The 27,434-nt window shown below is 45.4% G+C and overlaps 1 protein-coding gene across 3 annotated transcripts in view; it reads right to left on the bottom strand.

Moving 5' to 3' along the window:
- KLHL3 (kelch like family member 3) overlaps nucleotides 1–27,434 on the bottom strand; it is a 112,981-nt gene that overhangs the window by 9,669 nt on the left and 75,878 nt on the right. For all 3 annotated transcript variants that reach the window (XM_048961053.1, XM_048961052.1, XM_048961054.1), the window contains 9 exons: nucleotides 25,338–25,454; nucleotides 22,811–22,917; nucleotides 18,790–18,911; nucleotides 11,737–11,899; nucleotides 8,666–8,775; nucleotides 5,387–5,503; nucleotides 4,268–4,417; nucleotides 1,443–1,560; nucleotides 594–791 (listed from right to left, as the gene is read on the bottom strand). In XM_048961053.1, coding sequence (XP_048817010.1) covers nucleotides 594–791; nucleotides 1,443–1,560; nucleotides 4,268–4,417; nucleotides 5,387–5,503; nucleotides 8,666–8,775; nucleotides 11,737–11,899; nucleotides 18,790–18,911; nucleotides 22,811–22,917; nucleotides 25,338–25,454 — 1,202 coding nt within the window. The remainder of the gene's footprint in view (nucleotides 1–593; nucleotides 792–1,442; nucleotides 1,561–4,267; nucleotides 4,418–5,386; nucleotides 5,504–8,665; nucleotides 8,776–11,736; nucleotides 11,900–18,789; nucleotides 18,912–22,810; nucleotides 22,918–25,337; nucleotides 25,455–27,434) is intronic.

Raw genomic sequence — 27,434 nt, 5'->3', positions numbered from 1 at the left:
GTTTCAAGCTGGACACACCACATCAATGCCACTTCTCCAGCAGCTGGAAAAATCACATGGACCCTTGCCCCGGGGCACCAAAGTGGAGCAGAGTCCAGATTCCAATCCCAAAGGCTCACATTCTTTCAAGCATTATAAAATGTCTATGCAAAGGATGAAAAACCACCCCAGAGCATTCTGCTGTACTCATCACCAGCTGAAATAGCTACAGCAGAGGTGTGAAGCTAAATAAGCAGTTTTAGCAATATAACTCCCAGACAAGCATACCCCATAAAATGCCCTATTCACATCTCATTCATGATGCTATGCAAATTTCAACTAAAATCAGGAAAAATCCCTTTTCAGTCAGAATCAGCATGTTCATATAGAGAATGAGACTGAAAGAACCATTTCACTAAAGAAACTGGGTGAGACACTCAATTACTGAAGGGTCAGAACATGTTTGGTACTGCACACAGTGCACCCACCCAGACCCTGGCACATTCTCTACAAAATTATTGAAGAATTGCTCTGGAACCTCACTAAAGCTCTGCAAACTCTGCTGGGGTCTCTGAAAACACTGCTTTGGGTCAGGCTTTTGTTCAGTCACCTACCAGTGCTGCCATCAAAACCGCCCACTGCATACAGGAGATCATTGAGCACAGCTGCACCCAAAGTGCTTCTTCTTTCCTGCATGCTGGCTATGGATGTCCACTGGTCCTTCACGCCATCGTACACATCAACAGTGCGTACCCTTAAGGATCCATTAAAGCCTCCGACAGCATAAACATTGCCAGCCATAAACACTACACCTGATAAAGGAGGAGAGACATCTTATGGAGGTTTTACAAACAGCTGAAGAACCAAGTATTATCAGATGGCTGCCAGGGTGCTTAAGGCAGCAGGGAAGAGCAGAACGTGGGCAAGTCTTGAGGGCTTTCTGCAGGTTAAGAGCAGTGGAGCCAAGTATGATAAAATATACGTGTTGTAAGGATGGTAAAATGCACATAAACGCACAGCAACATAAGGCACAGATGGATTCAAATCTGAATGAAACATTTTTTGGAGTCACAGAGGACACCAAATGGTGATCCACATTCACATCTATATCATACTGTCAGGAAAACGCTCCCAGCTTTCAGACCCACTCTCCACTGACCCTTAACAGACCCAGAGGGCTTTACTGAGCTCCTCTGATTTTTCACTAGGAAACCACAGAGAACTGGATGTTTATGGGGATAGTAACTATGAGGGGCAGACAGGCAGAAAGCAAGCCTTGCAGAGTGCAGGGCACCCATCTGAACACAAAGGGCATACGTATAGGGAAAGAGGAAAAGGAACGGCAAAAAGAAAGCTGTTTGAGGATGAAAGCACAGAGGAAAGCTGAAGTGATGACTGAGGACACATTCATCTGGCTCTGAAGAGCTGGACACAACGAAAGCTGCAGCAAGCTTTCCCATTACCTGCTCTACACCTCCGGGAGGGAAGCTCAGCAACCTGGTCCCACCGCTCCTCCTCGAAGTCATAGCACTCCACACTGCGGATGGCTTTGGGCGCTTGCCCGCCAACCACGATCATCACCTGGAAAGGGAAAATGAGAGCTGGGCCACCTCAGACATCAGCCTGGGCAACTGCTCTCTGAACAGAATGCAGCAGCCCACCCCAGCCTATAGCAGCTGCCAGGCAAAAGCTGCAAGCCCACCGGAAGCCTCTGCAGACAGTTACTTCAGTCAATCCTTCAAAAGAAAAACCTCATCTCCATTTTAACACACACTGCATGGGACAACCCCCATTAACCCTTCCTCACTGTTTCCCAAGCAGGCAACTTGCCCTATTTCCCTATGAAACACAGAATTAGTTTGCAGCAGGGTGCGTGCAAGGCTTGTGGCCAAAGAATTTTTAAGCAAAGAAGATCCCAGAGTAATTTCCACAGCCAGCCCAGTGTTTAGTCATTATCTCCATGATGGTGCTAAAAATAATCAATGCCACTTAACAAATTAAACCTGCCAGCTGTATTGTCACCTGCAGGGAAGATGTCACTTGGGGAAAGCAGGACTTAAGACCCAGTGCTGCTGGGCTGCTGAAGGAAGTAGGTTGTCAGCTTCATTAAAGCCTCTGGCTGCTACATGTGTTGATGCAAATCTAGTAATTAAACCTTAAACTCCACACAGACAGGGAAGAGCTATGTGAAGCTAATCAACAGTGAATCTCAGGAACCTGAGAAATGCTCTGCTGCGACCACATGCAGTGCAGTCCTTCACAAACCTGCCCTGCCTGCTGCCAGCCCTCAGCTCTGGAGGGCAGCCCATAGCCATGTGCACAGGCAGCATCCGAACCTCTGGCATTTATAAACAGCACTACCTGCACTTTGACCTGAACATGTTTCCCTCTGTCCCCTCCACTGCTACCAAGAGGGAAGATTTGTTCTCTTACCACAGGAGCAAACACTACGACAATCTGATTTTTACAAGGCCACCGAGCAGTGAGTGAGATAAGGGGGCTCCAAATGTAGTTAAAGGGAAGATGATACTGGCATCAGCCTCTACAAGGCACCTGTAGGCGGCTGAGGGATGAGACTCCACTTGAGGTCATAAGGTAATGAGCTCAACTCCTGTCACAGTTGCCACAGAAGTCCAGGGCTAGACAATGCTCTAAATTATTTCAAGAGTATGAAAACAGTGAACTGCTCTAGAAAGACAATGTGACCTTAGGAGGTAAATCAGCCTAAATTAGCAGTCTGACCACTAAGTGTGCAGCAGGCTCTCATGGAAAGCTGCAGAGCCTCACATGATTATAGACTTAAGAGATTTCACAGCAGGACCAGCAGATGAGATGAAAGTTTCCCAGTAACCGGATTGCTAGGAGATCATCACCTTCTCCCATTTCTTTGCAGTTAAAAAAAAGAACAACAAAAAAAGAGTTATCAGCCCCACAGAAGATCTGGGTTGGTACTCGTAGGTCATGCTATTAGTAGATGCTGAGAATCTCTTTAGTCACTGACTCACTTCTTTAATCCTTGCACAAGGGTCACGTGGCCCTTCGTGTCCCCAGAGCTTCTACACAAACCCCCTCAGTGCCTGCAGGAGGAGCAGACAACGTACTGAGCTGCTCTGCAGATCAGCAATTTATTGAGACCTTCCAGAATGTGAACATGTGAATAGTAGAGATCTCATATCCACCCACAAACCAGACTCCGTATGCTTTGTACTTAGAAAAATAATACACGGTGCTTTTGGCATCTTACAATCGCTGAAAAGCTCACTACCAACTTCACAGGCACAATGACCAACTGCATTTATCTCTGGAGCATGGGTCAAACAGTTTCTGTTGTCATTTTCTCTTCACTAACAAAGTGGAGCTGAAAGCATCTCATGCCTCCGGGATAAACACAGGGAGTAATGAGGATTATTTATTCAGTAGCTGCTCCGAGTTTATTGGAATTTGCTTCAGACTTCCTGCTCACACGTCTGGGTGCCGCTGTTTCCTGCTTTCCTGCCTTCTGATTGCAGAGACACAAAAACAACAGGCAGCAGAGACAACGTTCCTCAGCAAGGCTGCAGTGCTGTTGCCACATCCAGCTCCTGGCAGCTGCCTGCAGCCCATGGTCAGTGACACTGAGGCCATAGCTCTGGGGACACAGCCACTGCCCCCAGACCACACATAGCTGAGAAAATGTTTTAAGAGCAGAGCATTGTCCCTTGAACAGAGATACTGAGAATTTGTCTTGGTTTACTGAACTTCATTACATACCCACAGTGGGCATATGCAGTGCCAGAAGAGGCAGTGAAGCAGCTCTGAAGTATTGTGAACTGTTTGCAGCCTATATCCATTTCCACACAGGTGACAGACACTCTCCTTCTGCAGCAGTGACTTCTGCTCTTCTTTCACAGGCCTGATGTAAACTCCTGATGTCTTCACTGACTGCAGTAACACCTGACCCCAGCTGATTTCAGCTTGTGTCTGCAGTTCTGCTCAGAATCAGATGGTAACATTTTGCCTGAACTAACCCCTGGTCTCCAGCAGCACCAGTTATATGATGACATGGCACATTCCCCAACAGCTCCCTCCCCTGCTCTGCTCACCCAACACAGGCATTGAGGATTGGCCACAACACAGAGGAAATGCAGCTCGCATCCTGATCAGGGACTTCCTCTAATGGGCTCAGAGCGATTGAAATGCAAACAATTCAGAGTTAGAAAGCATTGTAAAAGCACATAAGCTCCTTTCAAAAGACAGAAAATGCCACCAGTAACATTGTGTGAGGTGACACAGTGACACCTTGGCTTACCTTTGGCAGGCTGACGGGGGTCCTTGGCTTTGTTCTGGGATTCTTGATCAATTGCCTTTGATCCAGAGGAAGCAAATGATACTTCATGGCCTCGATAAGAAAGTCTTTACATGTGTTGTTATTCTTGATTAAAGCTTCTTCTTCAACTGTCTGAGAGCATGCACACACATGAAAGGTCATTTAAAGTGAAGCACTTGGTGGCACAGGTCACAAGGAGCACACAGAAACCAGAATTTCTCTTCCAAAGTACCAACACAAAAAGTGCAGAAGACAGACAGAGAATTCCAGCCCTTTCCAAAGAAACAAATGCATTCACATCCAAGCTCCCTTTCTTCCAGAATCATTAAAGAGCAGCAGCTCTCCCTCTATTTTATCACTCTCTGTCAGACACCTAATATCTCAACAGAGGAGAATTCAGCAGGAGTCTGCACATAAAATGAGTAATTCCTCATTTTGAGTCATAATTTTTAAGAAAAGGCCATATCTGTTCCTGCATCAGAGGATACAGTTAAAAAGGAAGAAAAAAGACATTATGCATTCATCTTCTGTATATCAATTTTATTTCTGTTGCGTTGACTTTTTAGACAGAAGATGAAAGCAGAGCAGTCTAAAAGCCCACATACCAACCCCTTCTCATCTCATTACTGAGGCCCAGATCCCAGGAATTATCCTGTCAAGAACAATCACTAAGTCAGACTAAGAGCACATCTCACCTACCATTACACAATCCCACATTCACAGAGCCTGCTCCTGCACAGGACTCTTCTTAAGCCAAAATTATCACACGTACACTATAGAGAAAACCATGCAGCCTTGTACAAGCACTACCTGAGTGTTTTTAAGGCAAAAAATCCCAAGATATTTACTTCTAAATGCTTCCACCAAGACTGGCAGGAGCTCAGCTCCTAGCACTGCTGGGCAGAGCACAGGTCACATTTTACAGGCTTTCTGCATGCATGAAAACAAACACACACAGATTTCAGAGTCCACACACTTTTCCCTTTTATTCCTCTGTTGACAGACTCTGCTTCACGCCAAATTAGCCATCTCAGAAGCAAACAGCCAAGCCACTGATTAAGAAGCTTAAGTGCAATATTAATTACTTATTTGCAGACTGACCTGTACAAGATAATCTCTGGGCAAAAGAGGGAGGCGAACATGCTCCATCAGTTTAGCCATGTGCTCTAAGCGAGACTCCTTCTCGTAATTTATCCAAGAAATAACTGCTTCAAAGACCTACGCAGATAAAACACAATGAATGTAGAGAAGAGAACAAACAAGCCTGCAGTCGCCTCATCCACACCAGAAGCGCTGTGTTTTACAATGGTGAAGGAGATGCAAGGTCTCTACCAGACAGATGAAGAAGTGGGGGCAGCTTGTAGCTAGAGCTATCACCTCGGTAGCCAAGAGGTGAACTAAACATGCAGGTTAATGAGCACCTCCCATTTGGCTGTGCTGTATCACTCACTGAGCTGAGCGTGTGTCCAGGACAATCATACACCTCTTCTTGCACAGAGCTCCTGGAAGGCAGCCAGGAAACTTAATTGGCCTTTTGACATTTGCACTGGGCATTATTCATGAAATCAGCCACAACCATTACCACCAATAACAAATACCCCTCCTGGAGGAGCCAGCTCAAACAGCAAGTCACTGCGCTCACCTCTCTGCTTAATCAACACACCATGTCCCCCAGAATGAGAAACCCACAGGACAGATCTCAAAATACCCACAGAAGGCAGGCACAGGGAAATAAGGGCATGCTGGGCAGGCAGGACAGCAAGGAGCGCAGTCTCAGCTGTAACACGGCAGGATGCTGATCTCTGCAGTGGAGAATCCCAGCGTCCAAATGACAGCCTGACACTCAGCTTGCATCTAATGAAAAATTACAGCTGTGATCCCTCTCTGCTTACTGGTGAGGTTCTGGGAGCATCCCCCTGCACAGCTGCCCTCGCCCAGTGCCTGCCTGCCAGGGTCTCCCCATGGTCAGGGCAATCTTTTTCTCTTTCTTCCATCCCTCCCCAAGGAATTTGGTTTGGGCCCAAGGTCAGTAACTTGACAACAGGAATGGAGGGCACCACCTCGCTCCTCAGCTGTTGCAACAAGTGTATCTGCAGGAGGCCCTAACAGACACTCACACAGAGGAGAGGCAGAGCAGAGGGGCTTCCTCCTCTCTGCTCAACTATGCGCTTAAAAAAACCAAAGCGAGCAGTAAAGCAAGAGCCTCATTTCCTATGCCAACAAAGCTCTTTCTGAACTACTTGGAATTCAGGAAGCTGCAATAGGATTTCAGCAAGCAACAGGGAGCCCGGTAATCAAACACCAGTGAACAGCAGAGGAAAATACTGCAGAAGCTTCAAGCGTTTTCAAATGCAAAAAAACAAACAAACAAACAATTTCACTTTGGCTACAAGGCATTTAAAATGGAAACTAGGTTGTTACCAGATTTTTAATTGCAAATGAGCATGGAAGAAGCAGAAAGCAATGTTTAGCCCACAAACATGCTGGCATTAACCTATTCTGCACCAGCCCAATAGGGCAGTGGAGCAATTAATCCAGGTACAGAGGAACATGACAGCAAAACATTCTGAAAGGAAGGTAAAGCAGCAGGAGTGTATGAGGCATTAACCACCTCAGTGCTGGTGAAAAACACAGAGGTAGGCACATACCAACACTACCCTGCTGCATATAATTTTTTGTAGTCGTGATAGCCAAGGGCTGCAAGTGTGCCAAGAGTAAAGGAATACAATCTATCAAGCCAATTAGTATCAGTTGAGGGGTGGCAGAGGAAGGAGAGAACACATACACGGACCTGAGGCACTGTAACAACCATGCTCTCCCTCCCCCTTGCTGTATTCTGGCTCTGCCAGGGCTCAGCTGTGACACAGAGAGGTGGGGATGCTTTGGCAAATGTGTGGGACACAGCAAACACAGGAGCATGAAGACGTCTCATGAATTCTGGTTGGGACAACTTAGCTCTCAAACAATTGAGGTACTTACTATATTTTGCTGCTGAAAAATAATTACCTAACTACACATGGATGTATATGCATGTACAGCTACAGATACATCAATTACACCAGCAGACAAGAAAACTGCTTGTCCACGTGCTCATCCATCATACTGAGGCTAATCCAAAGCAGCAGCGTGCTCATCTGCACTCAATTTTCAGCACTTCTCTGGACTCCAGCACATATTTCACATTTATGTTCAAATCCTGTTCCCTGCTTATCTCCTGTTATTAGCATGCTGTTTTGAACACGCAGCTTACGCTTCTATTTCCTTCCACCCATTTCCACATTCAATGTTTAGAACCAGCTAAAGAAATACTGCTTATGATTGTACAAAGTGGAGATGAGGGAGTGGGCACTTTGATTTCTCTGGGCTCAAGGCCAATCAAAAGCTTTTTAACAATGCTGCAGAAAAGTGGAATAAAACTGTTACTAAACGTGCACTTCTCTTTGCAGGCAGCTTGGCTCATGCAAAGCAATTCTGCCTGGAGTTCACGTGGTTTGTTTTCCCCTTCCAGCCCTGCCTGAGCAGCAGCAGCACGCTGCTGAAACGCCTCCGTGCTCCTGGTGTGCAGGCTGGGATCTGAATGAGGTCTACGTGCATCTACACCTTCTGTGCTGCAGGTTTTCTGGCAAGCTTCGTGGTCCATATGGGCCCAAGTACATGCACATCTGCATGGGCTGGGGTGGATGGGTGTGCAGCTCTGGAGGACAGAATGGCTGCCCAACCCCACCAGAACACAGGCATTCACCAGAGTGCCCGAAGGTCCAAGGCAGGTAACTCCCAAGCTCTCCTGTAGCCTCTACTGGCATTCCTCTTCCTGTCCCTGGGGCACACAGCCAGGAGGACTCACCAGGTGCCATAACCCACCGCTCCCACTCCTATCCAGCACTGCAGACTGCACGAGAGGAGTTCAACATTTCGACCACAAAACACCAACCACAAGTGGTTTATTTCTCTCTTCCACTAAAACAACTGACGATGCCAGGAAAACGTTTTGTCCTTTTTGGTTGTGGGCTTCTTTTCCTTGTTCTGTTCAAAGTGCAACAGAAGGCAACGTTCCTCCCTGGCCTGCTGCAATTCACCTGTTTTTGAGGTTTTACAACAGGTAATATGAGCTTTACACCAACAGCAGATGAGAGGTTGGAATTCAGTTCTGTTCCCCAGGGCTTTTGGAAGAGATACGGATCAGAGAATCATTACCTCCTATAAAGAACAACCAAGTGAAGGTCATTTTAATGTGGTTTAAGGATTCGCTCTATTTTTAATTTTCCTTTCATGAGCTCTGGTGGAAAATGGCCCCTAAAGAGCATAATGTGAGAACAGTTTCCAATGTAAAATCTAGAAACATTCCAACACTCTTAAACGTTGCTATACAATTTACTGTACCTTTTCTTCAGAGGAGACTGTGAGCTTGTCACTTGATATTAAACTGCAAACCTGGTCCAGACTAAGGCTAAGAAATTCTTCTCCTAGCATCACTTCAGGAAAGTGCTGCTCTGTTCAACAGATGAAAAAGGGGAACAGAAAATTATAATGATTTCAGTCAATGGAAGGACTGCAGCATTCAGAGAACCGCTATTATTACAGCTCTGAGCAACCAAGACAAACAGCACACTGCATCTGAATGGTGGCACAAGGAAAAGAAAAGAAAACAGTTGCAGAGGAGGTTGAGAAATGTGATGCTGTTTAAAGTAACACAAGCCTCATGAGACTCTTTCATAAATAACAATAAATCATAAAGTAGAACTTAATGTTATGCAAAGCCACAAAGTTCATTCCAGGAGCAAATACGAGTGCTGGTAACAACTGAGATAAGTGTCAATATCTTCCTTAAGAAAAGTAAACAACCCAGCTATCCTGAGAGTCAGCTCCTAACCCATTTCAACAACCTAGACAGAATCAAACCTGCCCAACACTTGGATGAGAGACTCCAGCAAGAGTCCCTGACATATGTAGGTATTCAAAGCGAAGCCCACTTTTAACACACATCAGCCAAATACTGCCAGTTTGGAGGATACAGGTCAGCAGCAAACAGCAAGGGGACCCAGAGCATCCAGATCCATCCGTATGTGCAAAGAGGCACACAGACAGATGGGCAGGAGCGGAACCTTGCCTTCTAAACACAAATGGGATCAGATCTCTTTCTCTGCTTCTACCTTCTAATTTTTTCTGGACATGCATAAACTTCACCTTCTTCCTCCAAACTCTCATCACCCACCTTCCCGGGGAGTTTTGCCTCCTTCCACTTAGACTGCAACTGCACAAGTTTCTTCTTCCTTTATGCCTTCAAATCCCTCCGTGCTGTAACTCTGGGAGCCACTTAAAACACAGCAATTCACATCTCTGCCTGTAATGCTAAACTGGAAGAATTCAGTTTGCAGTATAGATCCAAAAGGGATCATCAAATCTGTCATGCTTTACATCTAACCAGAAAGTATTTTCTAGGAAAGAATTTCTAGGTCAAAATGGCCATCAGCCAGTTGCAGGCAATTTTAGTTTTCCCATAATTTCTTACAATTTACACCAATTTAATCCTGCCATTTGCCACATCCCATTTACCTCTGACTGAAACACAAATCTTGAGCTTGAAGTAGCTCACACTCATATATCCAAAGAGCTCCCTTTGCAGGGGATCTGCCTCTTCTTTTCACCTCTGTGAATAGCTTTGCCTGCCAAAAAGCAGCTAGCTCTACAGGGACATGAGCTGGCACAACTTCCAGAGGGGATCTCCTTGCAGAACTCACCCAAACAATGCCTTCCCCAATGCTGGTGCTGCAGCAGACACTTGGTTTCTCCAGCCACAGACTCCAGTTAACCCAATGGGCACTAAAACCCAACAGCTAAGCCAAAGGTTCTGACTGAAAATATCAGTATCTGGATAAAGCTTAATATTCTGTGTTATGCTGGAAATCACACACAAGATCTACAGATCTCTCCTGGTCTTAGATACTTGAAAAACAGGAAATGCTCCTGACACAGTGATCTGTGTGCACCCTGACTTCTGGGCACAATCTCCTATTCATTCTGGATTGGCATCTGGAAGAAGAAAGATATTTGATCTCTGTTATTTGTTGGAAGCAAGTAAAAATATTTACTGATTTTAATAAAGTAATTTGTGCCTGCTTCCACCAAGGCAGCTCCTCTGCTTACTGAAGTTCTCCTTTGGCCAGAACCAAGCACTGCCCAAGCGACTGAGTTCACATACACACGGACTCTTGAGCCTGGAGACTTCTGTCTTGGATTAAGGCCGTTGCATAAACAACACAGCAAAAAGAATTTTAATGACATTTTTATTAATGGAGTTCCATTAACATTACATGGGCTACTGTACTAACTGGAACTTACAAAGGCCAATAAAACAACAAAGCAGACTTTCTAATTGCCAAACAACCAAATAAATATACAGTGAATGCACTGCTTGTTGAATTAAAGATTAAACAGGGCCTGGAAGCAAGGATAATGAGATACTACAAGCAAGCCTTTACACAATTAACCATTCCTTCCAGGGTACCTTTTCCTCTAGGGGATAATACAGCCAGAGCAGCTGAAAAGATTTTACTTCTATTTGCAAGAGAATAGAGGAGGACTCAGTGGGCATGTTTTTATTCCACTGAGCCTACTTATGTCCCAATTAAGGATAAAAACCACACCAAGGAAAACGTTGCAGGCCAGAGCAGGTGCTCTAGGAGAAAGCAGGTGTATTTTTGCCTATATAAATAGACAGAAAAGCAGAGAAACAAACTGAGCAGAGAAATCCCAAGCAGAATTCAAGGGCAACTCTCCCAGAGGAGACTGGAAAGTGCAGGGGAGCTAAAAGCACGTGCCTGCTTGAAACAAATTCACATTTACAATGTAGAGGAGGAACACTGAAAGCCACTGCCTGCACCTACCTACTGCAACCAAACACCCACTAACAAGGAATTAAAGAAACAAGAGTTCATCTACCCACGGCGTAAGCTGCCATTTCTCTGCAGACCAGAGGCTCAAGTTGCACAAGAGTTTGTTTCAGATGAGTGTTCCCATTCCCACCCACAAGATTTAGTTTTGCCTGCTGACAAATTTTCACAGAATGCACAAATCCCCCAAACACAGCTTGCTGCACTCAGCAGGCAGCTCGCCTTTGAGAGGGTAACAGGACATCAACTCTGCTGCTCAGCAGGAAGCCAGAGAGCTAAATAAGAACATACTAAGGAACTACTCTGTGGGCTGGGACACGGAGTTTGGGGTTTCATTTGTTGGGTTTTTGGCTTGTTTTTATTTTGCCTCCTGGTTTCCCTGCCACCAAACTACGTTTCATGATTTGCAGTATCACAACAAGTCCACAAATCAATAACACAATAAACAATTTCCTTTGCTGGTCTAGAAGCATGATGAGACCAATATGAACATATTGCTACAAGTTGTTGTGCCTGCAAGCAGGTTTAACTCGACTAAGGGATGGATGACCTTTTGCTCACCTGCGTAGGCATTTGCCTGCTGCAGCAGTTCAGTACATGCGTGCACATCTGCAAAGGCTCGAATTCCAAGGCAGTTCGTGGGATGCAGCTGGGACTGAAGAAAGTCACAGCAGTTTTTTCTAACATCCATCAGCTGCAATAAACTAGCAGCTGGCAGCAATACCTGGAACAAGAAGAAAGAAAAACTGGAGTTAGCAACAGAGAAAAATTGATACTCAACTTGCAAAAGTTACATGCAATTCCTTCTCCAGGTAGAGAGACATCACTGTGGATGCTGCAGGGTTCCCAAACTGCCCCACATTAGAAAGAGGGATTGCAGCAAACTTGAGCAGGTTTTGATGACAGCAGAGCTCTCAGGAAAAACGCGGTCAGCCATTCAAATCAACAGCCCAGCCCCTATCTCACCCCCCACAGAACGCTGTGGACACTTCAGCACTGCTCATCTGTAAATGAGGTGCTGCTTTGTACCTACAAAATCAAAGGCAGAAATCGAAGACAAAACTGGAGCAAGAATGCAACATCCGCTGGAAAGACCATCTTGGAGGTCAGTGAGCAAGGATAGGAAGTAGAGAACAACGTGGGTCAGGATCTTCCAGCCTGTGACATCAGCTACTTCCTTTCCTACGTCTTACAGCAACTGTGGACACTTCTTATCCCAGCTCTTCCGCAGCTCTGCTTTGCACATGGCCTTCAAATTGGGCATCTGTGCACAACATCTGAGCACAGATTTCCGGAAAACTATTTCCAACCCCCCCAAAACAAACAAACAAAAAAAAAAACACCATGAAAACCCCCTGCATCAAGTAGCTGCTAAACAAAAAAAAAGTAGGTCAGCAACATTCACCTCCCTGGATCTCAGTGCCAGAGAAGGGAAGAAGCCCTCCCCTCCCCACTCCCCTCCCCCCATACTCCCATTTCCCATCATGGCAGGACACTCATAGCTTGCCCCAGGTGTTTTTTAAGCCCCTGGTGCATTCCAGCCCAGCTCTGTGTTATCTGAGTGCTGCCACCAGCCACTCCAACAGGCAACGGTAAACAGAAAAAGAAAACAATTAACCTGGGAGCCCATTTTGGCCCAAGCCTCTTGATGCCAGGAGGAGATTAGTTGGTGGTTTTGATTAAATCAAGATAGCAAAGCTCTTGTGGTTTTGGAACCTAGCTGTGAGCAACTTTCTATCTGGCTGAACCATCTCCTATCAGCAGAAATGTGAGTGCCTGACCTGCCTACAAACCACCCATGACCAAAGCTTCCTCCACACACACCCTGTCCATTTAGTATGCAACTGCAGGTGGGGCTGCAGAGCTCAAGTGTTTGGGGTTGCTGCCTTCAGGAGAGAAGAAGCTCATCATTGATACTCATGTCTAGAGCTCTTTGGACATCCCAGTTCTCCTACTGCAGCATCAGGCTGGCTGGGTGGGCAGCAGGGAAGGAACCTCACACCACTGCAGTTATTTCAAAATGAGCATTATCATATAACCCTTTAAAAGTAGGATAAAAATAGCTTATCAACAGATGAGAGGATTTTCTCTTTCTTATTTCCCAGCTAACATCTCACCACTCTACTTGTTTTTTTACCAGGGAAGGCAAAAAGCAAGCAAAGGATATCCGCCAGCACAATGTCTGTTTCCTTTAGAAATAACAGGAGGAAATGCCCTGCCTAATCATACAGCAGGACCCGACTCCAGCCTCATTAACACCCAGGCAAGTTACTCACTTGGGTCTGAATTCGGCTCCTAGTATTTGAACACCAACCACTGCAAACAATTTAGAGCAAATATTATTCAACCTCCTTACCAAATCCAATTGTCTTTTGTAATTGTACCTAAATTATGTGTTATACTACTGAGACTGATTTCTTTGCTAAATAAATTATGTCCAGAACCTCATCTATGGCACTGAACAGTAATAACAATCTATTTCTCCAGCTGTGCTCTCTGCAGACTCTGTACCAGCCTCACATTTTACAGAACACTGTCTGTGCCATTAAATACTTTCATAAACCTTTGATGTCTCCAAACTAGAAACATCTTTCAGCCAAAAGTGATCTGTGTTGCTGTAAGGTTCTTTCAACATTCAGGGCGTTAATGCTGGACTTCAGAGCCTGAAGTGAGCTTGCAGGTAACCTCAGCAAAGAGGCAACCCACAACATTCCACCTCTGCAGATGGGGAGAGGAGCACTTCCCCAAGGCAGGGGAGATATTAAAGCTTTTAAGCTGCTTTGACAATTTAGTCAAATTGGAAGCCAGGAAAGGTACTGGCTGTAATCCTCAGCAGCACATCCAGAGCCACAGCTGGGATCACACATCTGCCCAAACAGGGAGACAGCTCAAAGAGGAAGTTACGAGCAAGAGAAACAAGCAGATTTTGCATCTGCAGGGCAGGTTCAACACTCAGTTTTCATCACATAACTCTACGCTGCACATGGAACATGGAGATAAAATGACATTACTATCATGTGGCTATTCAGTGTAAGGAAGGCAATGAGCCTTTACCACTCCCTGGTTGCTACCACACAGGGTAGCATGAGCAACAGTGGTTCTGCTGAAATGCTTCACATGGGTGAAACAGCCAAAGCAGCACACATGTGGGATCAGGAAACCACAAACCTCCAGGAACAGGCATAAGAAGGGATGTAAAAGAGAGAAAGCAGGGAGAAGCTTACAGCTTCCCTCTTGATCTACCTTCTCTGACTTCACACAGAACAGCTGAGCTGTTTCTCAGTAAGAAGTGAGATTAGGAAGCAGAGGAACACCTGCCAGGCTCCCAGCACAGCCCCCAGTGCCACACATACAATCCAACCTAGAAGACTTCCTGAAAGCATAGGAAGGACAGCAGGCCAGCAGAGCTCAGCCTGCAGCTGAAGGACTGCAACACTCCAGGAGAGCAATGCCAAGCACGGAGCATTTGCAGCAGAGAGAAAACAGTCCCAGATCACTGCATTTCCCAAAGCTGAGCTGAAAGGCTCCCTGCCTTACCCTCAGCTTGAACCTACTGTCGCTTTTGAAGCACGCTGTAGGAAGGGAGATGAAATGACCCACTTTGCACCCCTGTACTGCGGCTGTATTGAAACTGCATCTGCCTCAGACACTCTCCTTCCTTTCTTTTGAAGTCTTTAAGTCCTTTGGGAAACCTGAGGTGCAGAAGCACGCTTCTGAATAGGAAGTGCTATCGATTCCAGCAAAGCTTTATTCCTCTTTTCTCAAGTCATTTTTTATTATGATAGCTGTGTCTGCAAAGCTGACAGTTTCAACATCTATTTCCCCCAGTAAACCGATTTCCAGACATCTCTTCATTTTCCTTTCCATCTGAGCCATGCCTCAGACTGTGGTAGCAGACAAGGACACACCATGCATACAGTACTCTGTGCTTCATCAGTAAAGATTTAATTGTGAAACCAGGTTAATCTGGACTTTTCCCAGGGAATCGTTACAAACCTAATGGTAACGACTTTCTTAATTGGGAGGGCAATTCTCAGGCTGCCTGTAAGTAATTAAGTGTCATTGGTAAGAACGGGTATGACATGCTAAAGCAGGACAGTATTCACCACCTATATCTCTCTTAGACATCTGCAGCCCAACCAGGCCTTCAGTGAACATCAGTGAACTTCCCTAATTCACTCCTATCAGTTTTCCTCACTTCTGCAGAAACTGCACAGCACAGATTTTTTTTTTCCCTAAACAAATTCATCATGCTCCACATTCAAATGAACAATATGTGTCATACATATGATACAGGTGTATTTCCATCTAACCTCAACATGGGGTACAACAGAAAGGGAAGAGAAATTCCTGGATGGATTTCCCTCAGATTACAGCACGATTGCAGTGAAGACAAATTCCTCCTCTGCTCCACACCTTCCAAACAAGTGAGAGTTTAAATCCCAGATGTGTTCTGAGACAAAACACTCAGTACAGAAACCCTTCTATTGTCTGTGATCCCTGAGCCATCCCACTGCTGACTGTAATCACCTCGTGATCTCTCTGAAAATGAGTTCCAATGTATAAAGAAGAACTGAGCTGGGCAGGCTGGCTCTCATCTGCGTTTTAAAATAAAAGAGAGGAGGTTTAGGTTAGATGTTAGGAAGAAATGAGGTGAGGCACTAGCACAAGCTGCCCACAGAGGTTATGGATGGATGCCCCATCCCTGGAGGCATCCAAGGCGAGGCCTGATGGGCTCCTGAGCAGTCTGATATAGTGGTTGGCAGCCCAGCTTGCAACAAGGGGGTTGGAACTAGATGACCTTTGAGGTTCTTTCCAACCCAAGCCATTCTTTGATTCTATGATACTCCAAAAAGAGCACTTGGTACAACATGGCCGCTTTACCTGCACACTTGGACAGACCTTTGAGGGGCAACTTGCTACAGAGATGACTGGAACTGATCGTGCTGGCCCCTTGCAAAACAAGGAAGGATGTGTGTACAAGAACAAAACAAAAGCCACAAAAAAAAACCAAAAAAACCAACCCAAAACTTTGTGAAACAAATTGTCAAACAGCTACACAAATACACGCTTGGGCAAACAGCCTTACTTCCTGGAGACCCTCTGAGGCCTACAACAGCAAAAGGAAAGACAGGATTCTATTAGAAAAGAAACAACAAAGCACTGATAAGAAGGCTTGCTGCTGCGACAGCTGGGCACTGCTTCACATCAGAGCAGCACACATGGGAGCTCCTGCCATTGCTCCCACCATACTTTCACTACTTGGCTTTTCTCCTTTCGACTCTGCTCTTGTTTTCTTTTGCTCACTGACAAGGCCTTTCTATTTATTCATGTGTTGGATACATTGGCTGTATCTGCTCATTTCATGCCATTTAGCAATCTTTTCTCTTGTCATTTCTACAGTGAAGTTAACTGGCACATTTATCCAGGGCTCGCTTCTTCCACTTTCTTCTCGTTGGTTTGCCTTCATTGCTGTGAACCTTTCCAAGGAATAACAGAAAATTCTTTTCTGCTGACCCTTCTATGGCCACAGGTGGACATTAACCCACTTACAGCATTCTGTTCAGCAACAAAATACCCACAGGCAGGAGGGAAAGTTCTCTTTAAAATTTTGATGGGCTTCTTCACAAAATGATATTAAATCCCATAAAACATTTTAAGCACAGACATTTTTAACACACAATAAAACTTAGACTAGTCCATTAATCTTGCCCTAGATCAGCTTCATTTCTTAGCCTTCATGAATTAATTTACCTCCAGCCTACAGAGTTGCTCACAAGGTGGTTATTTAAATAAATCATGGAGAAAAAAAAACTGCTTTATTATAGAAAAAAAAACTCTACGCCTAAAGATTAGTATTCACCAAACATATTTTTGATCTTATTGTCCAAGAGAGGTGAGCCAGAATATGAAGATATGCATAGCTCTTACTTCAACTCCTTGTAATCCCCAGACCACTGCAAGGTAGGATATCGTTTGGCTTTACTGAAAAAAGATTTTGAGCTTTCTGTTTGATCACAAAATGCAACATCTGGGCTTCCGAGGCAGGTCTCTCCTGTCAGCACACAGCAGGACAGAGCTGGCACCACAGCCTGCCCCAGCAGCCACACTGCTTGTGCCAGGTGCAGCTGCACAAAGCACTGTAATGCTCTCCTGAAGAAAGGCTGGAGCATACGTGGTAACTTCCAGCGAGCTCCATTCAGCAGCCTGAATGGCTCCAGCACACCAGACAGCAGCCCGAGCTCAGCCCATTCCATGTGCTCAGTGGGTGCTCCTGGACTCCTTGGGCAGCCTGCTCTAGTATTGAATGTGGAGGTTGGTGGCCCTGCATGTGGCAGGGGGGTTGGAGATTCATGATCCTTGAGGTCCCTTCCAACCCTGGCCATTCTGTGATTCTGTGACCACCTACCAACCAGCAGTATGAAAGGAAAGCAGAAATGCTTCAGAAAGCACATGGATGTAAGGCTTCACATTTCCCCCAAGAAGATGCCAGCTTGATGGTGCATAAATACCATTTTTCCCCCAGCAATGGAGGACACCAGAGGTCCAAGGAGCTTCACCTTGCTTTCCCACTATAATTACTGAAGTTATATGGTATCTCAGATCCCTATGAGCTCAACTGCAATGAAGGAGGGGATCTGCAATGGGTTTGAGCATCTTTGCTCTAACAGCACTTGGAAGATTAATGCAGGAAGAGCCATGTGCTACAGCACACCAAGGGCCTATGCTATCCACAAGGGATTGGAGCAGACGAGTGTGTCCCAGCCACAGCAATAACTTGAGTTCAAGCAGTAATGGGTTTCTAAATAGTCTAGCTTTGCTATCTTCATTAGGTCAATAGAAGCATGGCATTTCTCCTCTCTCTCTCCAGTGACACTGACTGCTGTACCCCATCCAATGCCCAAATCACAGGCAGGAAGACACCAGGCTCCAACTGTCACTTACAAACAAAAATGAGGAACAAGCAACAATCTCCCAGCATCCCTTCCAGACATCAGCAGCTAAGTGCACAGCCCTTTTCTTCTCATAAATACTAGCACAAAGAAAAAGCTTTACCAGTAGCCTTAGCCATGTGACACAGACAACAAAACACTATTCCTCAGCATCCTGCTTTGTCTGTAGTCTGCCTTTCAATTACTCCTTCCACTTCCAGACTAATATTTGCCTCAAAGAGCTGCAAGACAGAATGCACACAAAGAAGGGAAGAATGCCCTCATTTTAACAATATATTCCACTCAAAGCTCTGCCAAACTATTCAAATTCCCCAGAACTTAAAAACAAGCAGCCAGATTCCTCTGCCATGACCTTAAGCCACATTTGACTCTCTGCTTGTTTGAGTGTATTTTGACCTTCGACAGACTGACCCACAAGTCAGCACAGCTTCTTGGAAGGCAAATGCCTAAGCTCATTACAAGAGCTCGATACAAAGGCTAAATGCAATAAGACTTAAGCACAGGCAAAGCAGCAAACTGCCTCAAGACTAAACAAGGCTGGAAAGAGCTCTTTTTTCAAGTTCAACCATTTACTTTCCTGAAGAGATCACTCATCCCCAAGGGCCTTTGAGGAGCCAGCTTCTGACTCGGGTTTCCAGGGGAGTGACTGGAGCAGACTCACCTGCACGTTCTCTTCCGTGACCTCTATCTCAGCTGTGTAGATGTAATCAATCAGCTTCCTCAGTGTCTGCCCATCCACGTCTTTTATCTCGATCTTCTTGGCTTTGCTTTCAGACATGTCTCCTGCAATGTATTTTAAAAGGTCAGTTTGCTGTGCAGGAGCTCTTTTCAGGCCATTGTTCCCCTCACCTCCAGCACATCCTGCTGGTACCTAATGACTGCCCTGACACTATTCCTGACCATCTGAAGAGGAACACCGAGATTTTCAGAAGCCTCTTAATGCCACCTAAAGAGCATCTCAGTGCTAGCAGACACTATGTAAGATAAAACTCACCAATAAGAACAATGAGGTTGATTTTTTGCAGGAAGACAACCTGCCAAATTCAGCTGTATTTGAACATGTATGAGGACTGAAAAAGCAACACAGCCCTCCGCTGTGTCTCATCACAGAGATAGGATCAAAGAGACTTTGGACAAGCTTTAGCAGAGCTCACTTTATTCAAGTATTTATTATAAATACATATATAAGGGTGGATGAGTAAGCTTCAACAGCTATGTTCAGGTGCTTTGTGGCATGCTGCACAAAATAAAGGCAAGGTGGTGTTACCCTCCTTCTTGATAAATAACCTGAAACCTGCTGAAAGAAACAAGGGTACATCCAGTATGCACAAAGTGTGCTGTAGGAAGGAGAGGGGACCCCCTGAGGTCCTTCCAGCCTTCATGCACAGGGTGACATCACCCAGCCCAGGCTGAACCAGCAGGATCTCCAGGAAACACAGAACAGAAAGAGCAAGCACCAAAGCAGAAAGGAAACGATAAATGAAAAACTAAATCTAAGCAAAACAGAGCTTCAAAAAATGTTAATTCTTAAACCAGAGCATGAATAATCACTACTCTAAGAAATGTGGTGACTCAGTACTGCTGTGGGATTAAGAGGAAAAATAGTTTTTGCAGCCTAAGTGAGAAGTAATTACAGCCTACAGCTCCATGCAGAGCACAAGACGTGTCCAGGCACACTGAGTGCACAGCACACAGCTTGGAGCAGGGTGCCAACAGGAGTCTGAGCCTGAGCAAAGCCCAGGTCCTGGACATTAAGCCTTTGGTGCTTCACTTACACCAATAAGGAGGCAGATAACAGGAGTTGAGTCAGACCACAAGAATGAGAAGGGCCAACAACATCCCAAGGGAGACACAGGCTGAAATAATATTTGCTCCAACTTCCATTTTTAAAATTCATTAGTAGCTGTTTCATTAAGAGAAGCACATGAATACAAATATACACAAAGGGATACAAGTTGGGTTTTTTAATTGGTGAAATAAACCGCTCAGCCCTAAAACTTCTCCCCACCCTACAATCTCTATATAATGTACATATATACATATACATATATCTGCCTGCAGAGGAGAGATGGCTCAGCTCAGCCCACATGGAGCCAGAGCTGCCTGGAAGGACCCAGACAAAATCCCACAGGTGAGGGGCAGGAGCTGCACTGACAGTGCCCACTGGGAGCAGGGGAAGGGCTGGGACACTTTTCAGGATCAATGCAGAAACAGCCCAGAGGGATTGATCTGATAACATCGGCTGTCTTTGTGAGCTCACGTGACACAGACAACAGAAATAAAGGCTGTGTGGGCTTCTACACCCACCAGCAAGCTGCCAGTCCTGCGTGCTAACGTCTCCCACTGGCTCTGCTCTGATAACACCCCACAGCCACAAGGGAGTCACACTGTGCCCCAGGGCAGGGGCAGTGGGACTGGGACCTGAGCCCTTCAGCCACATGCCCTAGTGAAAAAAATAAGAAAAGTCCAAAACCTCACCCCCTAAATTCTTGGAACTAGAGGAATTTGGAGATCCCTCCCAACCCAAGCCATTCAGTGATTGCTGAGTTGATGCCTCCTCCCACATCAATGCTGAAATCTCCCCATCCTTCTCATAGTAACAGCCCTAGCAGCACCTCCACAGTACCTGCTGTCCTATTTGAGATGATTACTGTTTGTGGTTTTTTTTCCCCATACCGATGGAAATTATAGTCATCAGTCATCCCCAATCATGGTGCCAACAAGGACCATGCATCTGAAACACTCTAGAAAACCAATAAAGAATAGGAAGTGCTGGGTCCTGCCTCTCCTTCAAGCAGTGGAGGATGCAAGTGGAACAAGTGCCTGTTTATTGCAGGACTTCTCAAGGCTTTCGTCAAGAGACATGCCTAACCAGAAGTCACTAGATGGCAAAGGAATGATCTCAAGGTCATCAGAAGGCCATCCACGAGTCCAAGATCAGGTCAACTTACAGGAAGGGACACACCTGCAGTCAGCATCAGACAGTGGGGTTGAGCTGTGGATCCTGGTTCGGTTCCAATTGCTCAACACTTTATCCTGACCAGAGGATCCACCCCATTCCCCAAGAAATGTTTCCTCCAGCAGGGACTCTGTGAGCCCAAGCTGCCCTCAGCCCCGCATCCATCCTGCAAGCATGCACACACAGTGGTGCAGCTGCCAAGTCACATTGCTGACGTGCAATACAAAGCAGAAAAATCCTAACAAATAGCCAGGCTGAGATTTTAAATACTTCCCTTCGGAAACTGAACCAACACAGCTTTGCAAGAAGATCCAGTCCATAAAGATTTGGGACCAGAACTGAATGGACAACTGGTCGTTGCCCAATCCACTGCCTGCAGGGACGTGTTGGGGCCCCACGGCCGCCATCCAGCCCAGGGCACACTGAGCAGCCGCGTGACTGCAGGGCCTGATTACTGGTTAACTTGCTGCATGAGGGATTACACTTCTGGAGAATTCCTGCGTGGAAACATGAGCAGCCCCAACCCTGCCCTCCACCACTGCATTCCTGCTCAGGTGACCTCTAAGGATCAGAGGGTTCTCCAGGGATTTTTATATATATTTTTTTAATACCTTTTTGTCAGGAACCAGCATCACAAACACTCCCTCCCCAAAGTGCTCAGTGCCAAGGCTCCCTACAGAACAGCAGTGCTGTTTACCTTCACTCCCACACAGATAATGCCACATGGCAAACCTCACATCTTGTCAAACATTCAGACATTGGTTCACACTTCAGCTTCTTCCCCCTCCATTACAGAAGGGAAGACACACAAATGAGAGGCTTTTTCCTGAGAGACGCTGCATTTTGCTTCTAGTACAGCAAATAAAACCTATCCCCAAGGTCTGTAAAAGCAAGAAGCACCCACTAAACTGATCCTCTTGGACCTCTTTGAAAAAGGCTCTCTCCTCTTCAAGGCCACAGACCAAGGAACACAAAAGCACAGACAAACCCCCCCGAAGTGCTGAAGCTCTGGGACCATGGCAACCATTCTCCATAGCACACATTTTCCTTGTATTTGGTTAAGTCAGTTCCTATCCTAGAAAGGAGGACAAGGGAAAGGAAAGGAAGCTAAGGTGCTTCTGGCCATACTAATGCTATCAAAAAGACCTAAATAAGTCAGCCAATGCCTGCCTTGGGACCAACACAGCTCTTCTTGCTATCCTGCCCACTGACAGCCATGTGTTATAGGGATCAAGGCCAGAATTCTGTCCCCTCTTTCCCTTCACATTGAGGTTGCATCTGCCACTACCAAAGTACACTGGACTGTGACAATGCACCCTGCAAAAAAACAAAAAAAAACACAAAAAAAACCCCCAAAACAACAGAGCTACTAATGCACAGTGAGATCCAGGGAACCACAGTGTTATTTTGGGCAGCAGCAACAAGTGCCATGTGAGATTAAACATCCGTGACCACGAATAAGCATCTGAAGTCTGGGCCTCAAAACTACAACTTCAACGCCAGCAGCTTCTTTGATGTGAACAACAGGGCACAGCACGCGTGCCTGATGTTAACAATGTGTGGTTTCATGACCCAAGTATTTGCTGAGGAATAAAAAACCACCCACGGCAAGCCAAGCCTCAAAGTAACCTTCCTGTGAGCGATATCCTGCATGCTCCCCACAGCCTTGTGCCACCCCCAAGCCCATTTACCGTGCCCCAGAGCAGGGTCTGCTGCACAGTACCTGTAAACATGGCACAAAAATAAGGGCTGCAGGCTGCCAGGACCACGCGGTGGGCTTCCATCTCCACAGTTTCTGCCACAATCACTACATCACAGAGGAGTCGCTTGCTGGAAAAACACCAGAAAAGATAAAGGTTGTTTCAGAAATGGTAAGAAAAAAAAACAAAACAACAACACAACAACTATGTTTTAGGCCTGAAGAAGCAAGCAGAAGTCCGACTGCTATGGACAAGGCACCTGAGCCCTTGGGGAGCAGCAGTCAGGCCTGCAGCTTACCCCTGGGCCTGAGAACTTCTTTACCCTATGACTTAGCTGGGATTAAGAGTCACAGGAATAAAACAACGGGTTCCAAACCAAACCAAATAACTTCTATGCTCCATACTGAATCACTGTATGGCTTTAGAAAAGCCACTTCATTAATCAGTGACCTTTCCTAGCAGCTCCACATATGTCCTTTGAGGATTCATTAGTTAATGTTTGCACAAGGCTTCCAGACTCAGACAGTGAGAAGTGCTCAGCCTCCCAATAAGTTGGTTTAAGATGTTTGAGCATACAAATGCAAAATAAGGGCAATCTTTTGAAATGTTAAGCCTGAAAGAAAGTTCAGTGTCTACAAATCTAGATGTAGCCTTCTCATCAGAAATGCTTATCAAAATGCTGTGCTTTCTCCTGGGAAACTACATATCAAATAAATACACACAAAACTCCTAATGGTCTTGGCATGTGTCCTCCTCCTCCTCCATATCTTGGAATAAATAAACAAAATGATTTGCAAAATAGAGGGTTACTGATGGAAAACAGAAGGAAAGTAGGAACTGACAATCTTTGTTCTACATTCACTCTCCTTTGGAAGGAATGAGGGCAGTAATGGGAGTTCTTCAATCGGCTCTTAATGGAAGCTTCCCCATTTTCTTCAGCTTATGTAAAAGATGCCCCATTCAGTTCCTCTTTGGACTATAGTTATTTAAAGTACCACTCATTAAAGTTAATTCAATTTACATTTGATAGCTAAAAATTCTAAGTGAGCAACATACTGCAAATAGGTTAAAGGCTTAGCAAGGTTATTCCAGACCCTCTGCTTGGGATTTCTCTGTGCCTTTAACATAAGGCACAATTATTCAAGGTAGCTTTTAACACTGATTATTGACTGCTTAATGGATTACAAGATCAGTGTAACAGACATGAGAACTGTATATTCCAGAACAGCAGCAGGACTGAGGAGGAGTACCCAGAAAAAGCAAACATCAAACAAGTTCGTAAGGGCAGCTTTCAATTTTGTTTTATCCCTTCACCATTGCACAAGACCTAACTGACTGCAGGCACTGAGAAACGCTGTCAGTCTCCAGCTATTCCCACTGTGCTTCAATTAACAAAGGAATAATAGGAGCACAATAGATTTCTGAATATAGCTGCACAAACCTCTATTTTCAGATCTTTTGCTTGCAGTACAAAGAGAGGACTAGAGGGATGCCAATATAAAAAACCATACTTTGCTTCATTTAATCATTACAAGGGAAGGACATTTCCATTTTCTGTTCCTTATGCAACTGCGAATCCCTGCGAGACATGCGTGGAAGGAGACATTTCTAACTCTGCACTGGAGAAAACAGATATTGGGAAACTACTAAATCCACAGGAGGGAGGTGCTACAGCAGCCTCTTTGGAGTACTCTGAGCACACAGAAAGAGGAAAAGGTGTTATCTGCTTTCCTCGTGCCATCTGGAGAGAGGGAGCACACGTTTGTGTGTATGACACATTCGTGCGCAGGACTTCTTTCAAAACTCGTGACTGTAAGTCTTTGCTGAAGTGGCAAACAGCTCGGATGAACTTGCTGGAGAAACACTCCCCAAACTTCTGCCTGGTTCATGGGGGAACAGCTGAAAAACAGCACAGGTTTAACTACTGCCATCACATCAGCAACGTGGTGGCACAGCTTCTTAAGGGCCTTGTTCGCTGACATTTTCTCAGCCTCCATTCTCCCTATGCCCACACAATTTTTTAAAGATGCCAAGGTGGTCCCTCTTAACTAACAATGGGATTTTTTAATTTCCAAATAGAGAACCTGAGTTGTCAGTGTGGCTTTTTTCCTACTTTGAAGTGCTCAGCCCAGATTGAGCAACAGCACTTGTTCAACGGAATAAGAACAGTACATTCATAATCTCTGGTCTGTAATTACGTGTAGGTGTCTTTCTGTCTGCAATGTTCTTTTACTGGTTTTCAGAACATTAACTCAGCTAAGAACATAGTTTACAGCTATATTTGCTGTAAGTATTGGAAAATGTTACATGAATTATCTATACAATGAAGGATATGCTCAAATAACTTCTTGAGCTGCTGCTGGCTTCCTTCTGACTAGAAAATAGGCAACGTGAGAACAGGCACAGCACCCCACCACACTGTAGCTGCCTCTTTCCACTTGCTTATCAATACCCTCCATGCAACCATTAGAGATTTCTGTTTATTTTAAAGCCTCCCAGAAGCCTTTCTGTTTCAATCAGCACCTTTCTGCCATTAAGTCAGAAATGTACCTCCGCAATTCATTCATGACCTTGAATGCCTTTCTCATGTGCGAGGGGTTGACTGTCACTGTGCGCTGGTCCTTTTCATCTTCACCTGCCTCAGAGGATCGGGAGCTCTGCTTAATGCTGAAAAGAACAAAACAAAGAGTACCAAGTTTGATTCTGTGACACTTCCAAAATAACAGGTATCATAAAACTGCAGCACAGAGCATAATCCGTGGAGTTGCTCGCACATTTGTTATCCAACCAGGCTTGTCATATGAACAGCATCACAAAATGCAGCTACCTCTGCACTGATGTGGAAAGCCAAACAACCCACATTTCAATCAGCAGGGAAGAAAAAGAAGTGCCAAACACTCGAGGACAAAGCTCAGTCTCACAGGCTGCAGTCCAGGAAAGCAGTGTAAGCTGAAATTCAAGCCAGAACACAATTGCCTGACTGAACAGGAATAGACTTCAGCACTGGGACTTGCAGGAGTTCCATGGATATAATGTAACACATAGAGAAATTTACCTTTTCACATCTCATCTGAAAAACCAAAGCATACAATACATGACTTATATCTCCTTCCACAGAGGCCAATAGAAAAGGGCTATTAAAACTACCTGCAGATTTTCCAAGCATTAGCTTTGCAGCAGCCATGTTCCATTGCCATTCCAGAAATAGGTCTATTTAGTGCCACTGAAATGTATAGAAAGAATTACTAAACTCGGCTTTCCCAGCAGAACTACGGGCTGTATAGGTAATGTAAAACCAGATGCACCCAGTTCTGTGCTGTGTTTAACCAGGCCAACAGGTGCCTAAGGCACATACGTGTCCTCATTACTTTGTTCTGAGCGTTGGCTCTTTGCACAGAATTGACATAAGGTCAATATCACCACCTCTATGATTCCAAAATGCACAAAATCACTCTGAGCTAAAACTTCCCACCTGTAAAACAAAGCAGCATTTTAGAGTGAGATAACTGTTCCACTTAAATCTACAGCTCATACCTCAAACCTTCCAGCAGGCAAAAGCAAATAAAACAAGCTGAGCAAGGTCATCCTCATTGAAAATCAGCTCCAAGTGAATGACTGTCCCTGGGAGGTAACCCCATCACCACCACTCACCAGCCTGGAGACCTGATCAGAGTTTTCCTTCCAAAAGACAGTCCCCATGAGCTGCAGGTTTCACACCCTTCTCCTTGTTGCTTTTCTTATTGCACTTGTTTCAGGAAAAAACAGGCTGAAGCAGGTTAAACCAATAGCTGCACATCCAGGCTGTACCACAGATGGCCTCTGAAGAAGGGTACAAAGCCAGTGAAGAGCGTAGGGATGTTCCCCACAACAGTCTACTGACCTCTGCTAATGCACGTATACTATATGTATCTTCATACACAGTGACTTTTTCCCTGACAAAACACAATTGTTAACTATTTACAACCCGCTATGTGTTCCCCTTACCAAATATGACATTCTCATGGTTTTCATCCCACTGTATCCCAGTATGCATCCCACAGTATGGCCAGATAAAAAGCCAGAAGGGAGGGCACCCCCTGTTAAACATTCAGCACTCACAGAGCTGGCAGCAGGCAATGACACAGCCAGCTTTTGTGTCCCTGAGGAAAGCAGTGTGCCTACAGCACACACAGCATTCAGCTCCCACCCAGCTCCACTGCAGCAAGGAGCCTCCGAGCACCACTGGCACATGGCCACATTCAGCTGCACCTCCATGCTGCACTGATCAAAATCCTCTGCTGAAACCTTCGGCTGAGTGAAGTTTGACCACAGCTTTAAAATCTCAGCCTTGCTTTTCAAACAGCCAAGCTTTCCCCTGTGGCATGCAGCACCAAGCAGGGATGTGAAAGCAGCTTCTCCAAGCTTTCGGTCCCCAGAGCAGAAGCACATACTAGAAGCAAACAAATAAAGGGAAAACGAAACTGAAAGAGGTGAGCAGACACCTGTGCCCACTGGATGCTGCTTACAGTCACAGTCAGAGATTGACCCTGCAGGAACCCAAACCAAGCGATGCACACAAAGACCACACAGCTTCTTTAATCCAGAAGCGTACCACTGAGATTTATTTGTTAGCACTCTGGTGCCAGCATCCAAAGATTCATTATTTTC

This window comes from Lagopus muta, chromosome 14, assembly GCF_023343835.1.
Source record: "Lagopus muta isolate bLagMut1 chromosome 14, bLagMut1 primary, whole genome shotgun sequence".
Taxonomy (NCBI): domain Eukaryota; kingdom Metazoa; phylum Chordata; class Aves; order Galliformes; family Phasianidae; genus Lagopus; species Lagopus muta.
Note: the sequence above shows the minus strand (reverse complement) of the source record. Positions and strands in the feature narration are given on the sequence as shown.